Below are 21,826 nucleotides of genomic sequence, written 5' to 3' on the forward strand. Positions count from 1 at the left end.
AGACCTCCTATAACATTGCAAGATGCTGAAAAATTCGTTCATGCTTTTGTTTTCAGTCGACAAGATTACTGTAACGCACTCCTCTCAGGACAACCCAAAAAAGACATCAATCGATTGCAACAAGTGCAGAATGGAGCTGCTAGAATCCTAACTAGGAAAAGAAAATCCGAGCAAATTTCTCCAGTTTTGATGTCACTACACTGGTTACCTGTGTCATTCAGAATTGACTATAAATTACTGCTTCTGGTTTACAAAGCCTTAAATAATCTCGCTCCATTTTATATATCAGAATGTCTGAGACCTTATATTCCAAATCGTAACCTTAGATCTTCAAATGAGGGTCTGCTTAGAATTCCAAGAGCTAAACTTAAAAGAAGTGGTGAGGCGGGCGGCCTTCTGCTGTTATGCACCTAAATTCTGGAATAGCCTGCCAATAGGAATTCGGCAGGTTAATACGGTGGAGCATTTTAAAAAAACTGCTAAAAACACTCATTACTTTAACACGGCTTTCTCATAATTTCATTTTAATTTAATCCGGATGCTCTGCATATTCAATTAATTATCATTACTATTCATGGTGGATCCAAAATCCGTACTAACCCCTACTTTCTCTTCTGTTCTTTTTCCAGTTTTCTGTGGTGGCGACCTGCACCACCACCACCGTGATGTCCCTACATTAATGGATTAAAGGTCAGAAGTCCATGTGAACATCATCATCAAGTCCTTCCATAAAAACCCTGAATACAATGAGGACTGATCATTTATGTTAGGTAGAATGCCTAGAGGGGGCTGGGTGGTCTCATGGCCTCAGAACCCCCTGCAGATTTTATTTTTTCTCCAGCCGTCTGGAGTCTTTTTGTTTTTTTCTGTCCTCCCTGGCCATCGGACCTTACTCTTATTCTATGTTGATTAGTGTTCTCTTATCCATCCATCCATTTTCCAACCCGCTGAATCCAAACATAGGGTCACGGGGGTCTGCTGGAGCCAATCCCAGCCAACACAAGGCACAAGGCAGGAACCAATCCCGGGCAGGGTGCCAACCCACCGCAGTGTTCTCTTATTTTAATTCTTACTTTGTCTTTTTTCTCTTTCTTCATCATGTAAAGCACTTTGAGCTACATTATATGTATGAAAATGTGCTATAGAAATAAATGTTGTTGTTGTATGCTTTTTTATTTGTTGGTAACCATGCTGTAGAAAGTGGGCACCATATCTTATTTCAGGCTCAGTTCCGAGAAGTGATCTCATAGAGAAATAGGGCATGCTGATTAATGCAAATGGAAAACAGCAGCATTGACCAATAGGGTGGACAGATGAGCGAAGAATGGGATGTGTCCTGGACAGTAAAAAGAGACAGAATAATATATGAACTGATTGTCTAAGAACTAAACCCTTTAATACGACTCCCTTAAATCATTACTGGTGCATCCAACTGGTTTTAGAAATCACATAATTAGATCCCTTGTCTGTAGTCAAGGGGTTTTAGTTATAGACTGTAGTATAAATGCTCCTGTATCTGGAAAGTCTAGTGTAATGGCCTAACCTACACAATGAAGACACAAGAACACTCCGAGCCACTCCGTGAAAAGGTGATTGAAAAGCATGAGTCTGGGACAGAGACAAGAAAATATCTACTGTAAGTCATTGAATGTCCCTTGAATTTCAGTTAAATTAATCATTAAGAAATGAAAAGAAGACGACTAGTGAGGGAGGCCACCAAGAGACCTCTGAAAATTCTGAAGGAGGTACAAGCTACAATGGAGAGACTGAAGAGACTGTACAGACAACAACTGTTACCCAGATGCTTCAGCAGTCGCAGCTTTATGAGAGATGTGATGGAGTCTGCAAGAAACCTGTGCCTTGGGAGAAGATTTTCTGTGCTGCAAGAAAACAACCCAGAGCATAAAGTGAAACGTACTCAGAAGGGCCTTAAAAACAATTTCCTGGAGTGTCTGAGTCAGAATTCAAATCTAAATCCAACAGGGAATCTATAGCTGGACTTTACAAAGGCTGTTCACTCACAATCACCATGACACCTGACAGAATTTGAGCAATTTTGTAAGGAAGAATGGTGACAAATGGTAGAGTACAGATGTGCAAAGCACAGGGCACAAGGCAGGCAACCCCACCCCACACACCAAGCACACACTAAGGACAATTTAGGATCGCAATGCACCTAACCTGCATGTCTTTGGACTGTGGGAGGAAACCCACGCAGACATGGGGAGAACCAGGGAAGCGAACCTGGGTCTCCACACTGTGAGGCAGCAGCGTAGCACCACCGTGCCACCATCAGAGGTAAATGTGTTCAATTATTTTGTGTTTTATATTTGTACTTAATTTATAGAGATCTGTATTCATTTTGACAGTCTTGTTTTATTGATCAGTGTCAAAAAAGCCAAATTAAATCTAGTAGGATTCAATGTTGTATAATAAAATGTGAAAACTTCCAAGGGGGTGAATACTTTTCATAGGCATTGAACCTCAAAAGGATATTCAGAAATCTTGAAATAAAATCCTGTCTTTTTAAAGTTTACTTTACAAATCTGAGATAAACTGAAATACATTTTATGATTTTAAAGAATAAAAGCTATCAGGAAATTAATTTAAAACATCTGAAAAATGAAGTTTAGACCTTAAAAACATGAGTCAATATGAAGATTCTGAAATGCGTTTTAAATTGTCTTGATTACATTTTGAGTTATCTTAAAATAACAAGTAGACCGTTTGAGTCAAATGGTTTTCCAGATATCTTAAAATAACTTTTTGTACAGTTGAAAATATCTTAAAATGGCAGGAGCCCTACTGAAAACATAGGTAATTTTACAAAAAAGTCATTTTGAGATACTGTGTCTTGACTGTGTGACAGGTGGCCGGGTCCCATGCCTGGCCGGGATGCCCCTTCTGTATATGTTTCGGGGGAGCAGCTATGGATATCTCACTACCTCCCCCGGGACACTTGGTGGCAGCCTCCCTGGCTGAGGATGGTGCCTCAGTTTCCCGCAGGGTTTCCTGGGAGATGGAGTTCTCCACAACCCTGTGGGGAGCTGGGGTGGCCGCCAGGGGATGCTGCATGGAGCCAGGAACCCACCTGGACAGTTCTGCAGCCCCACCCGGAAGTGCAATTAGCCGCAAGTGATCAAGCACTGGGAACACTTCCAGGTGGGCTATAAAAAGGGCCAGCATCCACCACTCAGGAGCCAGAATCGGGAGGAAGAGGACGAGGTTGCCTGGGAGGAGTGGTGGTGCCAAGGTGGAGAGAAGAAGTGTAATTTGTGCTGTAATAAGTGCTTGTGGGACTGTGTTGTGGATTATGGGGAAGATAAAAACAAAGAAACTGTTTATTTTACATGTGCCTCCGAGTAAGTCTGTGCTGGGTCGGGCGCTATATAGCACCTTATTACAACTGGCATTTGAGAAATCTCAAATTGCACATCAGATATCTCAAAGTGATTCATTTTTAAGACATCTTTAAAAATATTTGAGGTATCCGAAATGCATTTTAAGATATCTTCAAGTAAACATATTTTGAGGTACCTTAAAATTCAATTTGAATGTTAATTCAACTTGCCATATTTGAAAGGGAGCCACACCAAACGTCATTGGGAGCAGGGTGGCAGAGATCAGTGTCCATCCAGACAGCAATATGGCACAGATGCAGGGCATGGTGCCTCTTTATGCACGCAACAATGAATCTGTGAAGTCCAAGTTTGAGAGCTCACCTGGTTGGCATTTCTGAATGCCCCAACACAGAGAAACAAGATTAGACTTTATTTCTGAGTAATCTTGCCTGAAGAAGGGGCTTGAGTTGCCTCGAAAGCTTACATATTGTAATCTTTTTAGTTAGCCAATAAAAGGTGTCATTTTGCTTGGCTTTTCTCTACATGCCCTCTTGATATATAGAAGCGCCAGTCGGCTAGAGGGGGAGAAAATGAGAAAATGAAAGGAAAGAGAAAGAAAGACGGAGGTTGCTGGAGAGCAGGAAGCTCTGTGGTGAAATAGCCGGTGTGAGCAAGTGAGTGCAGACTCGCAGACAGGCAGCTGGAAGGTGAGCCCCAAGAAGGGTGTTTGGCCAACACTCAGTGGGGGCAGAAGGAAGTGGTCGCTCCCGCTGAGCATTGTAGGAAGGAACGGGAGTGCCCGGCAGAAGGACGACTGGCCGCGTAAGGCCGGGAAGGCAGCGGGAGTCAGGAGGCTTGGTGGGTGAAGTCCTTGATATGAGCGTCCTGGTCGTCAAGGAAACCAAGTCTCAGTCTGGGATGAGTGCGCGACCGAAGCCAGGAATCGGGAGGCCTCCAGACCGGTCGAGCAGAGTGAAGGTCAGCTGCTGAGAGAGCGACTCGCCTGCTGCAGGGCCCAGATGGGAGAAGCAGGACAGACGCCAGGGTACAAGAAACACCGGGCTCTGAATTGTTTTAAAGGACTGCTTCCAGCATTGTGTTTTAACCTCGATTTCTAAAGGATTGTGGGGTTTTTTTTCTATTTACTGATTTTTACCTCCACGTTTTGTTTTAATGGATTTATTTATTTAAAGAATGACTCTTTTTGGAAGGCACTACACTTATTTATTTGGACACTGTATTGTACTGTTTTAAATAAAAGCACTTTTATACACCATCCCCTTGCTATGTTGTTGCCTCACTGCTTAGCTCATCGGTAACATTACCGACGGTGTTGGGTTTAAGGGCTCCCAGACAGCAGATGGGAGCATGTAGCAAACCTGCATCGTCACACTTGTATAAAGTACAGTGAAACCCTTACAGTATTTAAGAAGAAGTACGCCTCACATCTGGACAAACTGGTGAGGAAGGCAGGCTCTATTGTAGGCATGGAGCTGGACAGTTTGACATCCATGGCAGAGCGACGGGCACTGAGCAGACTCCTGTCAATCATGGAGAATCCACTGCATCCACTGAACAGGATCATCTCCAGACAGAGGAGCAACTTCAGTGACAGACTGCTGTCACCGTCCTGCTCCACTGACAGACTGAGGAGATCGTTCCTCCCCAACACTATGCGACTCTTCAATTCCACTGGGGGGGGGGGGGGTAAACGTTAACATTATACAAAGATATTGTCTGTCTGTATACCTGCTTTGTTATCACTCTTTAATTTAATATTGTTCTTTATCAGTATGCTGCTGCTGGAGTATGGGAATTTCCCCTTGGAATTAATAAAGTATCTATCTGTCTATTATATAGTGCCTTTCATATCTATCTATCTATCTATCCATCTATCGCATATGCTCTTGGGAGATAACCTAAAGGCTTAACTGTTTGTAATTCCATCCCAAGTTGAGGGTTGGCACCATTGCCTAACATTTCTCCTTTCTTCCCTACAAATCATAGACCAGCAGTCCTGAAGATGTCTATTCCAGGTCATGGACCTTTGGCCCCACCCGTTCCGGTCATGGCTTCTTCTAAAGGGGTGTCTCTGTCATTTTGTGCCAGTCCTGATTTGATTGCCACCTGAGAAACACCTATTTATTATTATCAACTGTTTTTCATTTTTTCCTTGGGATTAATAAAGTATCTGTTTATCTACTTACCTACCTACCTATCTGTCTGTGATATAGTGCCTTTCCTATCTATCTATCTGTCTATCTATGATATAGTGCCTTTCCTATCTACCTACCTACCTACCTATGATATAGTGCCTTTCCTATCTATCTATCTATCTATCTATCTATCTATCTATCTATCTATCTATCTATCTATCTATCTATCTATCTATCTATCTATCTACATGTCTCACCAACACAGTACATGTTGTCACTTTACAGCAGCATGGCCATCAACCTTATCTTGAAACTGGAGGATTCTTAATGTGTTAATATTATTCTTTATTTAGCAGATGCATTTATGCAAGGTAACTTACAGAAGCAAACCATAATGGATACCATTTGAGCGCTCACACAAGTTGAAGTTCGTAAATAATTGAGAAAAAACCACAATTAGTCCATATGCTGCACCCAACTGCCACCTACGCAGAGTTTGCATGTTTTTGTATGTCTGTGTTGGTTTTTCTCTGGTACTCCCTCATCCTAAATATGTACACATTGTGTTAACTGGCAGCTCCAAACTGGCCCAGTGTGACTATGGCTGTGTGTGTGTGTGACAGAGAGAGAGAGTGGCTTCTGTGATGGACTGACACACTGTCCATATCTGTTTCCTGCCATGTGCCAAAAGATTCTTAATAGACTTAGTTTCCCTGTGGCCCTCAACTGGATTAGGTGGGTTTCAGAAAGTTAAGTAAGTTATAAAAAATGTGCTATGTAACATATAAAATTATATATAAATTCCTTGCATTTATTCTGTAAGATGCTATTTAAAATGTTCTGCTCCTTCTAATATGTTTACAACTAAACTTAGTCCCACAAATCTAACAGAAATCATTCTTAAAATGCTGTGAGCTGAATTTTGATCATTTTTCCATATCCAACTGCATTCTGTATATAAGGTCTGTAAATAAGTCCTTGAAAGCCTTAGTGGCAGTAAGTTATTGTTCCGACCCTATTTTTTAATGAGAACTCTGTTATTACTGTTGAAGCACTTATTGCTCAAGCAACATTTTTATGATACATTTTGTTTGTTTTGTTTGAAAGATTCCTCAACCTTAATTGCTTATTTTAGCCTTAAACAGCCACAATTACTGTTTTTAATTGCTCCTTACTAGCAGTTAGACGCAAATGAAAAAGGAGCAAGCAATTCTCCATCTAACGTCCACCTGTATGTATTCATCATGGACTATCAGGTTTCATAAAAATAATTGGAAGGAAACTGAAGAGAAAAAAGTGAAGGGGTAAGAATTATTTAGGAATTAGGAAGGGAAAATCTACAACATAAGAATCCATCCATCCATTATCCAACTCGCTATATCCTAACTACAGGGTCATGGGGGTCTGCTGGAGCCAATCACAGCCAACACAGGGCGTAAGGCAGGAAACAAACCCCGGGCAGGGCGCCAGCCCACCACAGGGCACACACACACACCAGGGACAATTTAGGATCGCTAATACACCTAACATGCATGTCTTTGGACTGTGGGAGGAAACCCACGCAGACACAGGGAGAACATGCAAACTCCATGCAGGGAGCGAACCCAGGTCTCCTAACTGCGAGGCAGCAGCCCTACCACTGTGCCATCATGCCGCCCCTCAACATAAGAATGACCTGAATAAATAAGATCTGTTAATGGCAAGGATTGGTTTTTACTGTAATTAAGCAGTCAGGTTAGAACAAAAACCAGCACCCAGTATGGCCCTCCAGGACCACGTTTGCAGACACTGCTCTCTATCATTAAAAATCTGACTGAAATCATTTTCAGCAAGTTCTTGGACACAAACATAATATCCTTAAGATTAACATCTTTGCTGCCATGCTTAGCATTTTTGTGATCCAACTGGAATTTCCCTTATCCTATTGCATCCAATCTTTGCATCTATGTGCTGTAATTACAGTGCATCTGGAAAGTATTCACAGCGCATCACTTTTTCCACATTTTGTTATGTTACAGCCTTATTCCAAAATGGATTAAATTTTTTTTTTCCTCAGAATTCTACACACAACACCCCATAATGACAACGTGAAAAAAGTTTACTTGAGGTTTTTGCAAATTTATTAAAAATAAAAAAGCTGAGAAATCCCATGTACATAAGTATTCACAGCCTTTGCTCAATACTTTGTCGATGCACCTTTGGCAGCAATTACAGCCTCAAGTCTTTTTGAATATGATGCCACAAGCTTGGCACACCTATCCTTGGCCAGTTTTGCCCATTCCTCTTTGCAGCACCTCTCAAGCTCCATCAGGTTGGATGGGAAGCGTCGGTGCACAGCCATTTTAAGATCTCTCCAGAGATGTTCAATCGGATTTAAGTCTGGGCTCTGGCTGGACCACTCAAGGACATTCACAGAGTTGTCCTGAAGCCACTCCTTTGATATCTTGGCTGTGTGCTTAGGGTCGTTGTCCTGCTGAAAGATGAAACGTCGCCCCAGTCTGAGGTCAAGAGCGCTCTGGAGCAGGTTTTCATCCAGGATGTCTCTGTACTTTGCTGCAGTCATCTTTCCCTTTATCCTGACTAGTCTCCCACAACATCCCACAGCATGATGCTGCCACCACCATGCTTCACTGTAGGGATGGTATTGGCCTGGTGATGAGCGGTGCCTGGTTTCCTCCAAACGTGACGCTTGGCATTCACACCAAAGAGTTCAATCTTTGTCTCATCAGACCAGAGAATTTTCTTTCTCCTGTCTCGGAGGTCTACAGACAATTCCTTTGACTTCATGCTTGGTTTGTGCTCTGACATGAACGGTCAACTGTGGGACCTTATATAGACAGGTGTGTGCCTTTCCAAATCATGTCCAGTCAACTGAATTTACCACAGGTGGACTCCAATGAAGCTGCAGAAACATCTCAAGGATGATCAGGGGAAACAGGATGCACCTGACCTCAGTTTTGAGCTTCATGGCAAAGGCTGTGAATACTTATGTACATGTGCTTTCTCAATTTTTTTATTTTTAATAAATTTGCAAAAATCTCAAGTAAACTTTTTTCACGTTGTCATTATGGGGTGTTGTGTGCAGAATTCTGAGGAAAAAAATGAATTGAATCCATTTTGGAATAAGGCTGTAACATAACAAAATGTGGAAAAAGTGATGCGCTGTGAATACTTTCCGGATGCACTGTATTAATGATATTCACCTATGATTAAAGGAATTAATTGTCATAGTTCAACTCTGTTTTCTCTGTCTACCTCTGATCTATTTAAATTACTCTCAAGAGTATTTGCATCTAAAAGTTATTCTGTTAATACACTGTACATAATGTGTATATTATATATATATTTTTAGATAGATAGATAGATAGATAGATAGATAGATAGATAGATAGATAGATAGATAGATAGATAGATAGATAGATACTTTATTCATTCCAAGGGGAAATACACATAGTCCAGCAGCAGCATACTGATATAAACAATATTAAATTAAAGAGTGTTAAAAATGCAGGTATAACAGACAGTAACTTTGTATAATGATAACGTTTACCCCACAGGGTGGAGTTTTAAATACACTATTTAGTTTTTCTTATGTTCTGTGTAGTTTATGTAGCAACTTTTTTATATGCTCTAGTATATAGTGCATTTGGATCATAAGTGGAAGTGTAGTTTAATGAGAATATATTGATTTGAAAATTGAGCTGAATTCCCCCACTTCAACTAAAATCAATGTATATGACTACAATTGATGGCATACTCAATAATTGATCTACTTGGAATTACTGAATATCCGCAGGTCCAACTCTAATTATACCTCCCTATACACTAGAAACTATTCATAACTGAAAGCTTTTTTCTAGATATACATCTCCTATCATTCTCAATTATTTGTGGAATTAACTCTGTGGCTCCAACTGAAATTAATTTTCTACATCCATCTAAAACTGATTCTTTTCATCCAGACTAGGGCATATTTACTGTTTCCTGGAAATAACTGAAATTATCTGTGACATTGCAAAAGGAGTTATTCTAAAGGTTCTCTTTATCCAGCTTAATGTTTTTCAGATTCCATTTGAATTATTTTCAATATTCTGTGTCTCAAAGTACTATTCTTTATTATAAAAATCCTTCCTACCAATCTTGAATTCCTCTTTCCACAGCCATATTCCAGATAAAACATTATTTTAAATTGATCTGCCTATAACTGGAATAACATTATTGATTTTTTTAAACAACTTTTACAAGTAGGTGGGAATGTCCCACTGTTTCTGTTCTTTGGGTGTTAATTGCTACATCTTATCTATCTCCATTCCATGCACTCTTACTACTCCACTTCTGCTAGACTTCTCTACTCTCTCTCTCTCTTTCTTTTCACTACCAGCACAGTATCTCATTGGCGGAGTGGTGGCTCTGAGGCTAGGGATCTGCACTGGCAATCGGAAGGTTGTCGGTTCGAATCCTGTAAATGCCAAAGGGGACTCTGCTCTGTTGGGCCTTTGAGCAAAACCCTTAACCTGCAATTGCTGAGTGCTTTGAGTAGTGAGAAAAGCTCTATATAAATGCAAATAATAATTATTATTATTATTGGCCATAATACCGGCCAAAAGTCTAACAGTCTCTCAATGGAAGAATCCCAAACCTGTCACTACCTCGGTCTGGAAGTCCTCTTTTTACAACCTTGCTTTATTAAAATTGTCAGTACCTGTGCAAACTATTAGTAAATGGGAAAACATTATCTCCCTGATCAAGCCATGACTGACAGCAAACCCCTGATTTATTAGATGTACGTGTGGGCCTCTGGGACCTGTCAGTGACTTGTGTGCTCCATCATTTCCAATTTAATCCATTGCTTAAATAGCTTTGGGGTTGGGTGAGTTTTGGGTAAATGCTGATGAAGGAGTTTTCTTCAAAATTTATATATGAAAATTTCCTTTCCTTTCCTTTTCCTTTGCTGTCACTTTATTATATTTTTGACATCATTAAAAAATTAATTACAAAAAAAAAACCTTTTAATAGTAGTTCTCTTTACACATTCGAGTGGTTTTCCTTTTTTCTCCAATGCTTGCTTTCAGTTTCCAAGCAGTCTAATGTTACCCCCTGCTGACTGAATGTAATGTTACTTACCAAGCTACTGCCTAACCTAGTATGAGACATGAGCCAGTGTGGTAGTAGCTGGGCACTCTGCAAGGACAAACAGATGTTTTTAACATTCCCTGTGGTGATGGAGATGAACCAACTACTGTATCACATATCCCACTGCACAGCTGGATCACCACACGTGGGGAAACAAATGCTGCCCAAGCTGCTGCCAGTTTCTTTGAGGTTTTTGTGAGGTATGACAAAAGTTTAAAATGTGAAAAATAGCAGGAACAGAGGAGCCAGAATTTCTGATATATTGTGCAATCTACAATCAATAGCTTGTCTAGAAGTCACTTACTGCAATATAAAAAGGACGTTAACAAAGCCTTTACTTGTGTAACCTAGCAATAAGTTACTAATAGATGCTCTATAGAACGGGTGTCGAACTCCGGTCCTGGAGGGCCGCAGTGGCTACAGGTTTTCATTCTAACCATCTTCTTCATTAGTGGCCAGTTCTTGCTGATAATTAACTTCTTTTGCCTTAATTTTAATTAACTTGACTCAGGCCCCTTTGTTGTTTCTTTTTCCTTAATTAGCAGCAAAACAATAGAGAGACACAAAAATGAGCTGCCCACACGACCAGCTATCCACAATACAGTGGAACCTCAGTTCAAGAACATCTTGGACCACGGACAAATCCGGTTACGACCAAAAAGTTCACCAAACTTTTGCATCTGTTCACGACCACACACTCGGTATACGAACAAGCCAGTTTCCCTGTCGGTTTGTTTGCCGATGATTTCCGCACGTGTTCAGTCTCTCCCTGTGCATTCCCTGTGCAGCGAGCGAGAGAGAGAGAGAGAGAGAGAGACAGACACACACGCACGAGAGAGAGAGAGAGAGAGAGAGAGACAGACACACATGCACGAGAGAGAGAGAGAGAGAGAGAGACAGACACACATGCACGAGAGAGAGACAGACACACATGCACGAGAGAGAGAGAGAGAGACACACATGCACGAGAGAGAGAGAGAGAGACAGACACACATGCACGAGAGAGAGAGAGAGACAGACACACACGCACAAGAGAGACACACACACACAAAGACACGCGCATGAGAGAGAGAGAGAGAGAGAGACACACATGCACGAGAGAGAGAGAGAGAGAGACAGACACACATGCACGAGAGAGAGAGAGAGACAGACACACACGTACGAAAGAGACACACACACACAAAGACACGCGCATGAGAGAGAGAGAGAGAGAGACACACATGCACGAGAGAGAGAGAGACAGACACACATGCACGAGAGAGAGAGAGAGAGAGAGACAGACACACATGCACGAGAGAGAGAGAGAGACAGACACACACGCACGAAAGAGACACACACACACAAAGACACGCGCATGAGAGAGAGAGAGAGAGAGACACACATGCACGAGAGAGAGAGAGAGAGAGAGACAGACACACATGCACGAGAGAGAGAGAGAGAGAGACAGACACACATGCACGAGAGAGAGAGAGAGAGACAGACACACACGCACGAAAGAGACACACACACACAAAGACACGCGCATGAGAGAGAGAGAGAGACACACATGCACGAGAGAGAGAGAGACAGACACACATGCACGAGAGAGAGAGAGAGAGAGAGACAGACACACATGCACGAGAGAGAGAGAGAGACAGACACACATGCACGAGAGAGAGAGAGAGACAGACACACACGTACGAAAGAGACACACACACACAAAGACACGCGCATGAGAGAGAGAGAGAGAGAGAGACAGACACACATGCACGAGAGAGAGAGAGAGAGAGAGAGAGACAGACACACACGCACGAAAGAGACACACACACACAAAGACACGCGCATGAGAGAGAGAGAGAGAGAGAGAGACACACATGCACGAGAGAGAGAGAGAGAGACAGACACACATGCACGAGAGAGAGAGAGAGACAGACACACACGCACAAGAGAGACACACACACACAAAGACGCGCGCATGAGAGAGAGAGAGAGAGAGAGAGAGAGAGAGAGAAGGCAGTTAAAGGACGCACCGGGCTTGTTTTTAAAGAGACTGATTCCAGCATTGTTTTAACCTCGTTGCATTTAATGAAGACTTTTTTCTATTGGATTTTAACCTCCACTTCACTTCTCTTTACAGCGTTCGATTCGTAGCGTGCATTGTTGCAATGTTACTTTTCTTGGTTGTTTATTAAATTACAGATTTTTCAAATGTTCATTTTTTCCCTGTAATTAAAACTCATTAAAAAAAGTGTTTTTAGCCAGCGGTTCGTAGCGCTATAGTGTGAACTATTGCAATGTTAGTTTTGTCTGTTATTCAAGGTTTTCTCAGTGTTATTCAATGTTTTTACATTTAGTTTACTATTACACTGTGCATTCTATGGTTTAATTAACTATATTTGTGCTTAAAAATCTTTAAAAAAAATATTTACATACAGTTCGTACGGTCTGGAATGTATTAATTGTATTTTCATACAATCCTATGGGGGAAATTACTTTGGGTCACGACCAAATCGGGCTGCGACCAGAGTTTTGGAACGAATTACGGTCGTGACCTGAGGTTCCACTGCACTTTAAAAATATAAAAATGTGCTGAGAAGTCTTGAAGTAATCATATGACCTGTCATCCCCTGTGAACTAGTTGTGTAATCTGACATCCTCAAAGCAATGAGATCCACCAACTGTTTAAGGTTGACCATCTGAAAGTTGTAGCTAGTGTGCCATTGACCTAAGGCTCTCATCAAACTAGAAAAATTTGAATGACATCTGGTCAGACAGCACGTCACATTTAATGAATGCACTTGCTGAATGTTGTTTCCTTTGATGATGTCAAATTATATGACTAGGAATTGTAGTTGGTTACTGAGTTTTGGAACGAATTACGGTCGTGACCTAAGGTTCCACTGTATCTGAAAATAAAGAAAGGTGAAGGTCTCGGTAAGGTTGATCACTCAGGTCACCAAAACATTTTGACGGTGTTCTTAGAAAAAACAGACAATCAACAATTTTGGAAATGTCTGCTGTGTCAGAATGAGAGCAGCAACAAGCTGTGGAATTAAAGAACGAGTTTAAGTAACAGCAAGAATCAGCTTCTCATTAAGGAACTGGTTGGAGTTTGAAGCCCCAATTTAGCTGGTCATCTGTTGGCTCGTTTCACATCTCATTTCTGTTTGGCTGTCATTTAATGAAGAAATGAATCAATTCAGAGGGTTGAATCCTTAAAAACAGGGCTATTAAAACAAAGGGCAAATGAGTTAATTAGCAGTGATAACTGGTCATTGATTAGGAAAAGGGTTAGAATGAAAACCTGAAGCCACTGCGGTCCTCCAGGCCCAGAGTTCAACACCCCTGCTCTATACGAAGGCCCCTTTCTAAATTTTTACTGCACTTTGTTCATTTTCCTTTGTGAAATCAACCATCATAAAAATCTGTTAAAAAATAGTCCTGTCTGTACATCTTCAATGTTAAATGGCAAAATGCTCTACTCAGACATTTCTACCATCAGCTCCTTATCCTGAATTGTCTTACAGTTCAGTGCCCTGAGACAGCTATGTTACCTTAGTGCAGGACTCCAGGCCAGGGTATGAATATAATCAAGACAAACGTAGCACCTTTGTGCCTGGAGCACATGTCAACGTCTCATTTTCACTACACCCCAAAAGCCTACATTAATTAGATGCTTTCCCACTCACCCTCAGGATCCTATTAAAGTCCTCCTTGTCCACCCTCAGGAAGTGGCAGTTGTCTTCACGTAGGACAATGGATGCTGCTCTTGGAGCATCGTTCACCAGTGCCAGTTTTCCAAAGTCATCTCCCTCGTGGAGCGTGCATACAACCCCCTGTAAAGGAAACACACCGACAAGGTAAATGAGACACATGCTGGCATAAAATAAAAGTGAATACACAAAGAATTTTGTTTATTAAAAATGCACTTTTAAAAATATACATCGTTTCGTTTTCATTGGCTGTAATAAAACTGCACAGAGTAAGTCTTGGTCACAGGTTGCAGTAGTCTTTTCGTTGTTCATCGTCGTAAGTGTGGTTAGGCGGCTGCTATTTTTGAAAGCACCATTTTTAAATTATTTTTTCCTTTTACTTTGTTCGCAATTGAACAATTGTCTTTTTCTTTTTAGAATTGTTGCAGAGAAAGGTTTACACATTTAGCAATTAAACTGTAATTCAAGGTCCAAAACCATACTGGTATCTGACTAGTTTTGGTTTTGACTTGGTCTTGGACCACTTTGGTCTCGGTCTTGACTTGATATGCCGTTGTCTTGATCTTGACTCGGTCTCGATTTAGGTGGTCTTGACTACAGCATTACTACTAGTCTTAGGTCCAGCCTGTATCCATCACAACATGGGCACCGAAATACAGTGGTACCTCGGTATACGTCCACTTTGGAATAAGTCCAACTTGGTAAATGTCCTGTTTGGACGCAAAAAATTTTGCTTGGTTTACAACCTTTGTTTGGAATACGACTCGCGCGCTACCCTTGTTTACCTCTCTCGAGACAAAGCCACCACTTCCCATGAGCGTCAGTATGCCAGTTTCTAGCATCCAGTGAACAACCCGCACTATAACTCCCTTGTGAATTTTCACCTGATTCTGTGGATAACAGAAAAACAGTGTGCTGGCGATAGCATATCGGAGGCAACGATTTGCGAAAAGGCAAAACTGATACATCCATCCATTTCCCAACCCGCTGAATCCGAACACAGGGTCACGGGGGTCTGCTGGAGCCAATCCCAGCCAACACAGGGCACAAGGCAGGGACCAATCCCGGGCAGGGTGCCAACCGACCGCAGGACACACACAAACACCAAGCACACACTAGGGCCAGTTTAGAATCGCCAATCCACCTAACCTGCATGTCTTTGGAATGTGGGAGGAAACCGGAGCGCCCGGAGGAAACCCACGCAGACACGGGGAGAACATGCAAACTCCACGCAGGGAGGACCCGGGAAGTGAACCCAGGTCCCCAGGTCTCCCAACTGCGAGGCAGCAGCGCTACCCACTGCGCCACCGTGCCGCCCCTGATACATGCCAATCTTTAAAAAAAAAAAAAAACAAGGCAGGAACGAGCCAAGAAAGTGAAGTGTTTAAAGGCGGCCATGGCTGATTTGATCATTTTAAGAAGAGGACTGGCATTCACAGTGTTGTGAGGCATGGAGAGGGAGCCACTGCTGATAAAGATGCCGCCAATGATTTTGTTACAGAGTTTGGGGGAGAGAGAGAGAAAAAAACACCAGAATTTCAGATTCTTGAAGTTTTATTGGAAGGGGACTCTCCTTCCAAACAATAACATCTCCTCTTCCTCCTCCTCCTCCTCCCTTCTCAGCACCATCCTAGCAGGCACTTGACTCTTCTCAGCAAAGGTAACGTGAGGTTAAATTTTCATTTATTTCATCTAAATGCTGTTGTATTTATGTATTTTAGTATTAAGCAGTGTTTAAATTATTTTATACAACCCCATCAATGTATAATATGAAAATAACAATAGGATTTTTTTTTCCATGGGAACGGATTAATCATTTTCCCTTTATTTCTTATGGGAAAAATTTGTTTGGTGTAAGTCCTGTTTGGTATAAGTCCAAGGACCTGGAACGGATTAAGGATGTATACCGAGGTACTACTGTACTTCAAAGTTATCAATAACTCAATATATGAATTATTACTGTGTTAATCAAGGCTCAGTAATGAACTGCTCCATTTTCCAGGAGCATCTCCTGCCTTGTGCCCAGTGCTGCCAGGATAGGTCCGTCCGTTCTCCTGCAGCCTTAAACTGGATCAAGCATGTCAGAGAATGTTATGTCACCTATTGATCAATGGTGGCATGGTCGCACATGGGTAGGCCCTGCTGCCTGACTACGTAATAGTCCTAGGTTCAATTCTCACTCTCTGCATATTTAAGAATTCCCTTGCGGAATCCTGTGGGGGGTACTCCAAGAGTATGGGGTACCGGACCCCCTGATAAGTGCTGTTCGGTCCCTGTATGATCGGTGTCAGAGCTTGGTCCGGATTGCTGGCAGTAATTCGAACCCGTGTCCAGTGAGAGTTGGACTCCGCCAGGACTGCCCTTTGTCACCGATTCTGTTCATAATGTTTATGGACAGAGTTTCTAGGTGCAGCCAGGGCGTTGAGGGGGTCCGGTTTGGTGGACTCAGGATTGGGTCACTGCTTTTTGCAGATGATGTTGTCCTGTTTGCTTCATCAGGCCGTGATCTTCAGCTCTCTCTGGATCGGTTCGCAGCCGAGTGTGAAGCGGTTGGGATGAGAATCAGCACCTCCAAATCCGAGACCATGGTCCTCAGCCGGAAAAGGGTGGAGTGCCCTCTCAGGGTTGGGAGCGAGATCCTGCCCCAAGTGGAGGAGTTCAAGTATCTCGGGGTCTTGTTCACGACTGAGGGAAGAATAGAGCGGGAGATCGACAGGCGGATCGGTGCGGCGTCCACAGTAATGCGGGCGCTGCATCGGTCTGTCGTGGTGAAAAAGGAGCTGAGCTGCAAGGCGAAGCTCTCAATTTAAATTACCGGTCGATCTATGTTCCTACCCTCACCTATGGTCATGAGCTATGGGTCGTGACCGAAAGAACGAGATCACGAATTCAAGCGGCTGAAATGAGTTTCCTCCACAGGGTGTCTGGGCTCTCCCTTAAAGATAGGGTGAGAAGCTCAGTCATCCGGGAAGGGCTCAGAGTAGAGCCGCTGCTCCTCCGCATCGAGAGGAGTCAGATGAGGTGGCTCGGGCATCTGATCAGGATGCCTCCTGGACGCCTCCCTGGTGAGGTGTTCCGGGCACGTCTAACCGGGAGGAGGCCCCGGGGAAGTCCCAGGACACGCTGGAGGGACTATGGAACGCCTTGGGATTCTCCCGGAAGAGCTAGAAGAAGTGGCCGGGTAGAGGGAAGTCTGGGCATCTCTGCTCAAGCTGCTGCTCCCCACGACCCAACCTCGGATAAGCGGAAGAGGATGGATGGATGGATGGATGCATATGTGAACTTTGCACATCCTACTTGTGTCTGTGTATATTTTGCCCCAGTTACCCAGTTAATTTGCCTCCATATTTGAATGATGTGCAGGTTAGGCTGATAAGCTTCCTTAAATCTGTCTCATATATTTCAGTCCTGCACTTTACTAGTAACAAGTCCAGGGTTCATGATCCTGTCTTATGCCCAGTTCTACCATAATAGGCTCTAGCCCGATACTTTAGGGTGTGTTTTTCAGTTTTGAATTCGGGTTGTGGTTTTGGGATTGACGACAGATGGCTTTGACTTTCCACTTAATAACTTTCTCACCAACCGCAGCTACAACAAGCAGCTGAAAAAGAAGCATTGTGTGATGCACTGTAAATAAAAAAGCTGTATGTGATCTGCTGGTCTTTAATAGCAACTGCAAGGCAAAATCATGGTGTTATTAAACATATAAAATACGAAAGTGACTGGCACCATCTGCTGAGCTTAACTGGTACATGTCATGATTTTCTGGGTCTGTGAAATTTAATACAGGGGGTCCTCGGGTTATAACGTCTTGACATACGAAGTTTCAAGTTTACAATGCTCACTCCCATAAAAACTTAAAAAAAAAAATTGAGACGTGAGAAGGAATAAAGGTAAGGATTTGCTTTTACACTCATTTTTTCTGTTACTACAGTACAGTGTACAGTATAGTATATTTATCTCCTTTTCCTTTTTCTGTGACTTAGTTGTGGTTTTATGCTCTAGATTATGATTTTGCAAATGTGTTAGGATAGGGGGCGGCACGGTGGCGCAGTGGTAGCGCTGCTGCCTCGCAGTAAGGCCGGAGTTATACTTCACGCGACGCGACGCATGCTGCAGCGGACGCTTCTGCTACACAAGCGTTGAAGTGTTTATACTTGCGCGTATACTTTACGTAAATCTGGAGGAATCCGCCAGGCGGCAGTGTGAGATATCATCATGGTGAGCACAGGTTCGGCTTCTCTGTGTTGTGAATTGCCTAGAACACCTGTTAAATTCCAAAGACACCTTACCGCAATATGTCTGAAGAGGATGTTTACTGATTACATCCAGGGATTTGTCCATTCCAGCAAGCATTGGGCACGAGTGAGAAACAATCCCTGGACGAGGCCTCGGCTCATCGCAAGGTGAATACAAGCACTCACATACACTAGCATCATTTTAGCGGCACCAAATCCCCAAATCTGCATATCTTTGGAAGGAAACTGGAGCACACTGAGGAAACCCAGCAGGAAAACATAGAAACTCCAGGCAGGGAATATCAGCGACGTGACTCCCTGCGAGACAGCAGCGCTAACGCTCCGCCACCGTGTCACCTCCATGTGTGTCATTATTAACAGTATTCATTATTTAAACGAAATTACCAATTTATCTGTAAAATGTAATATACATACTTTAAAGCTTTTCATCATGAAAGTGATATCAAGTATAAATCTCAGGATTCTAAATGTGCAGAGAGTTGGAATATCATACATTTAATGTGCTCAGTGTGGTGATCTATTGCTGGCGATTCGCTGCTGTCAGGAGCAGAGGAAGCCCTAGAAAAAAAGACGGCACAGAAGATGGTACGTGAGACTTTTAAAACATATCGTGTCATTACGATCGGGAATATGTGACAGTTGAATATAAAAGCACCACGAATACATCTGTATGTCGGCATTTTGCTTCACCACATCGAACCATTTATCAAATATCGAAGCACGCACACCAATCTCGTAGGATCCGCAAAGTGGCTTTCTGTCACATGTACATAGTAAACAGAGACGGTGACGTCACATTCCAACTTTTGGCACACTGCGCCCCCCCCCCCCGACTTTTTGCTGGGACGCAAACTCGCGCACGCGTCACGTTAATTTCTAAGGACCTGCTCAGAGGACGCATCATGGCATGGTGGCCATGATGCGGGCGCGTACGCGTTCTGAGCGTGAAGTATAAATGAGCCCTAAGGAGACCTGTGGTTCGCTTCCCGGGTCCTCCCTGCGTGGAGTTTGCAAGTTCTCCCCATGTCTGCGTGGGTTTCCTCCCACAGTCCAAAGACATGCAGGTTAGGTGCATTGGCCAATCTAAATTGTCCCGTGTGTGTGTGTGTGTGTGTCCTGCAGTGGGTTGGCACCCTGCCCGGGATTGGTTCCTGCCTTGCACCCTATGCTGGCTGGGATTGGCTCCAGCAGACCCCCGTGACCCTGTGTTCGGATTCAGTGGGTTGGAAAATGGACGGATGGATGTAAGGATAGGTAAGTGACTGAGGTTAGGGTGTGTTTCGACTTACACCAAAGTTCAGGTTACATCACTGTTGTAGGAACGGAACCGTGTCGTAACCCGAGGACCCCCTGTATTATATTTTTAGCAAAGCATGATGTCATGATGCTATTGCCATTAGAGATAAGTGTTTGGATGAAGACTAGTGGATATAAAGAATAATGAATGTCAGTTTGAGATTATTTTGCTACTTTCACTTACTTTTGACTCTTGAGTTGTGTTACCTTTTAGCTACTGTTTCAGACTTTGCATTTTGGTTTTGGTTGCCTGATATTTTTCTTTTTCATTTACAAACCTGGTCACTTTTTAACTGTGCTTTTTCAAGACAAATTGTGTTTTTCTTTCCAGGCACTTTGTCAACCATCTGGAGTTGTTTGTTTCAAAACAATTATAACTGTAAATTGAAAAGCTAATGAGGTGAATTAAATATAATGTATGTTATATGATAGAACTGCTCAAAATCATTACAAAGCAAAAAAGCCAAGACAGGTGTGGGTGTCCAGAATACTAGAAAACTGATGGTCCTACTAAGTGGTCTGGAGCAGAAAGGTTATGGGTCCAGTAGGTCATATGGGAAGGCTGGTCAAAGCTAAATGATATCAGGGTGATGCCAATGGGCGTCAGAGGCTAGGGATCTGCGCTGGCAATCGGAAAGTTGCCGGTTCAAATCCCGTAAATGCCAATAGGGACTCTGCTCTGTTGGGCCCTTGAGCAAGGCCTTTAACCTGCCATTGCTGAGCGCTTTGAGTTGTGAGAAAAGCGCTATATAAATGCAAAGAATTATTATTATTAATTAATGAAACAGAAATGTGGTCAAATGCAAAAGCAGGGTCTCAGAGGGGCTGGTAATAATAATAATAATTCTTTACAGTTATGTAGCTCTTTTCTCACTACTCAAAGTACTCTCCATACAGGGAGGACCCGGGAAGCGAACCCACAATCTCCTTACTGCAAAGCAGCAGCACTGCCACTGCGCCACCTGTGAGTGCCACCTGGTACCACTTTGCAGACAGACATTCTGGGAAGGGAAGCAGAGAAGATCTACAGGCCTTGAAACGGAATCGTCTCTCCCTTCCTGCCTCTTAGTCCAGACGCACAGTAGCACTTGAACGGCAGCTACAGTCGCACAATCTAGCCGCCCAATGTCTGCCCTTTAGTTCTTCATGTTCTTTATCTGCAATGAATCAGCTTTGTCATTTGAAACAGATCAAAAATAACACTAAAGCCATTTTCCAAACAAATGAAAGAGAAAGAGCTATACATTTTTATGTTTAAAAATAGCCCAACCGTTGCAAATGACAATAAGCATATTCAACTCCCCCCCCTCCAGGGGTATGCCCCTTATTTAACAAGAAAGGCAATGTTTTATAAAAATGGATACAAAGAAAAGCACCACAAGCTATTTTGAACTTTTTTGTGCAGTCTTACAATCACAAGACCCGATATGTCAGCCCTGGTGAACTACTTGGCATTTGTGAGTTTCTGCAAGCCTCTGTGTCCAGGATTAGTCTGTTAATAGTTTGTTTATTTCTTTATCTTTATGTCATCTGTGATGATTGACGTCCTCTTTTTGTGACACTCAATGTTACGGTCAGGCAATGTTTCTTCTTACACCCTCAAATACGAAAATGGGGAAAGTACTTGTCCATTTTTCTCTAAGATGTCAAGGAGAGGCGCAGCAGGAATGCTGTTTTTAAATGTATTGTATTAACTGTCTTAACTGACAGAAAGTGTAGCTAGTTCTTCATAAAATGTTATTGTGCTTTTGGTTATATTTTGTATTTTGTCATATTATGATTGTTATTCATATGGTGGTGGGCGGCACGGTGGCGCAGTGGTAGCGCTGCTGCCTCGCAGTAAGGAGACCCGGGTTCACCTCTCGGGTCCTCCCTGCGTGGAGTTTGCATGTTCTCCCCGTGTCTGCGTGGGTTTCCTCCGGGCGCTCCGGTTTCCTCCCACAGTCCAA

At 42.8% G+C, this 21,826-nt stretch overlaps 1 protein-coding gene and 1 long non-coding RNA gene across 5 annotated transcripts in view; one reads left to right on the forward strand and one right to left on the reverse strand.

Moving 5' to 3' along the window:
• LOC127528937 (uncharacterized) overlaps positions 1-21,826 on the forward strand; it is a 328,693-nt gene that overhangs the window by 73,443 nt on the left and 233,424 nt on the right. The window lies entirely within an intron of this gene.
• rapgef4a (Rap guanine nucleotide exchange factor 4a) overlaps positions 1-21,826 on the reverse strand; it is a 348,015-nt gene that overhangs the window by 51,416 nt on the left and 274,773 nt on the right. For all 4 annotated transcript variants that reach the window (XM_028806286.2, XM_028806287.2, XM_028806288.2 and 1 more), the window contains one exon: positions 14,299-14,445. In XM_028806286.2, the coding sequence (XP_028662119.2) occupies positions 14,299-14,445 (147 nt within the window). The remainder of the gene's footprint in view (positions 1-14,298; positions 14,446-21,826) is intronic.

Source organism: Erpetoichthys calabaricus, chromosome 8 (assembly GCF_900747795.2).
Source record: "Erpetoichthys calabaricus chromosome 8, fErpCal1.3, whole genome shotgun sequence".
Taxonomy (NCBI): Eukaryota; Metazoa; Chordata; class Cladistia; order Polypteriformes; family Polypteridae; genus Erpetoichthys; species Erpetoichthys calabaricus.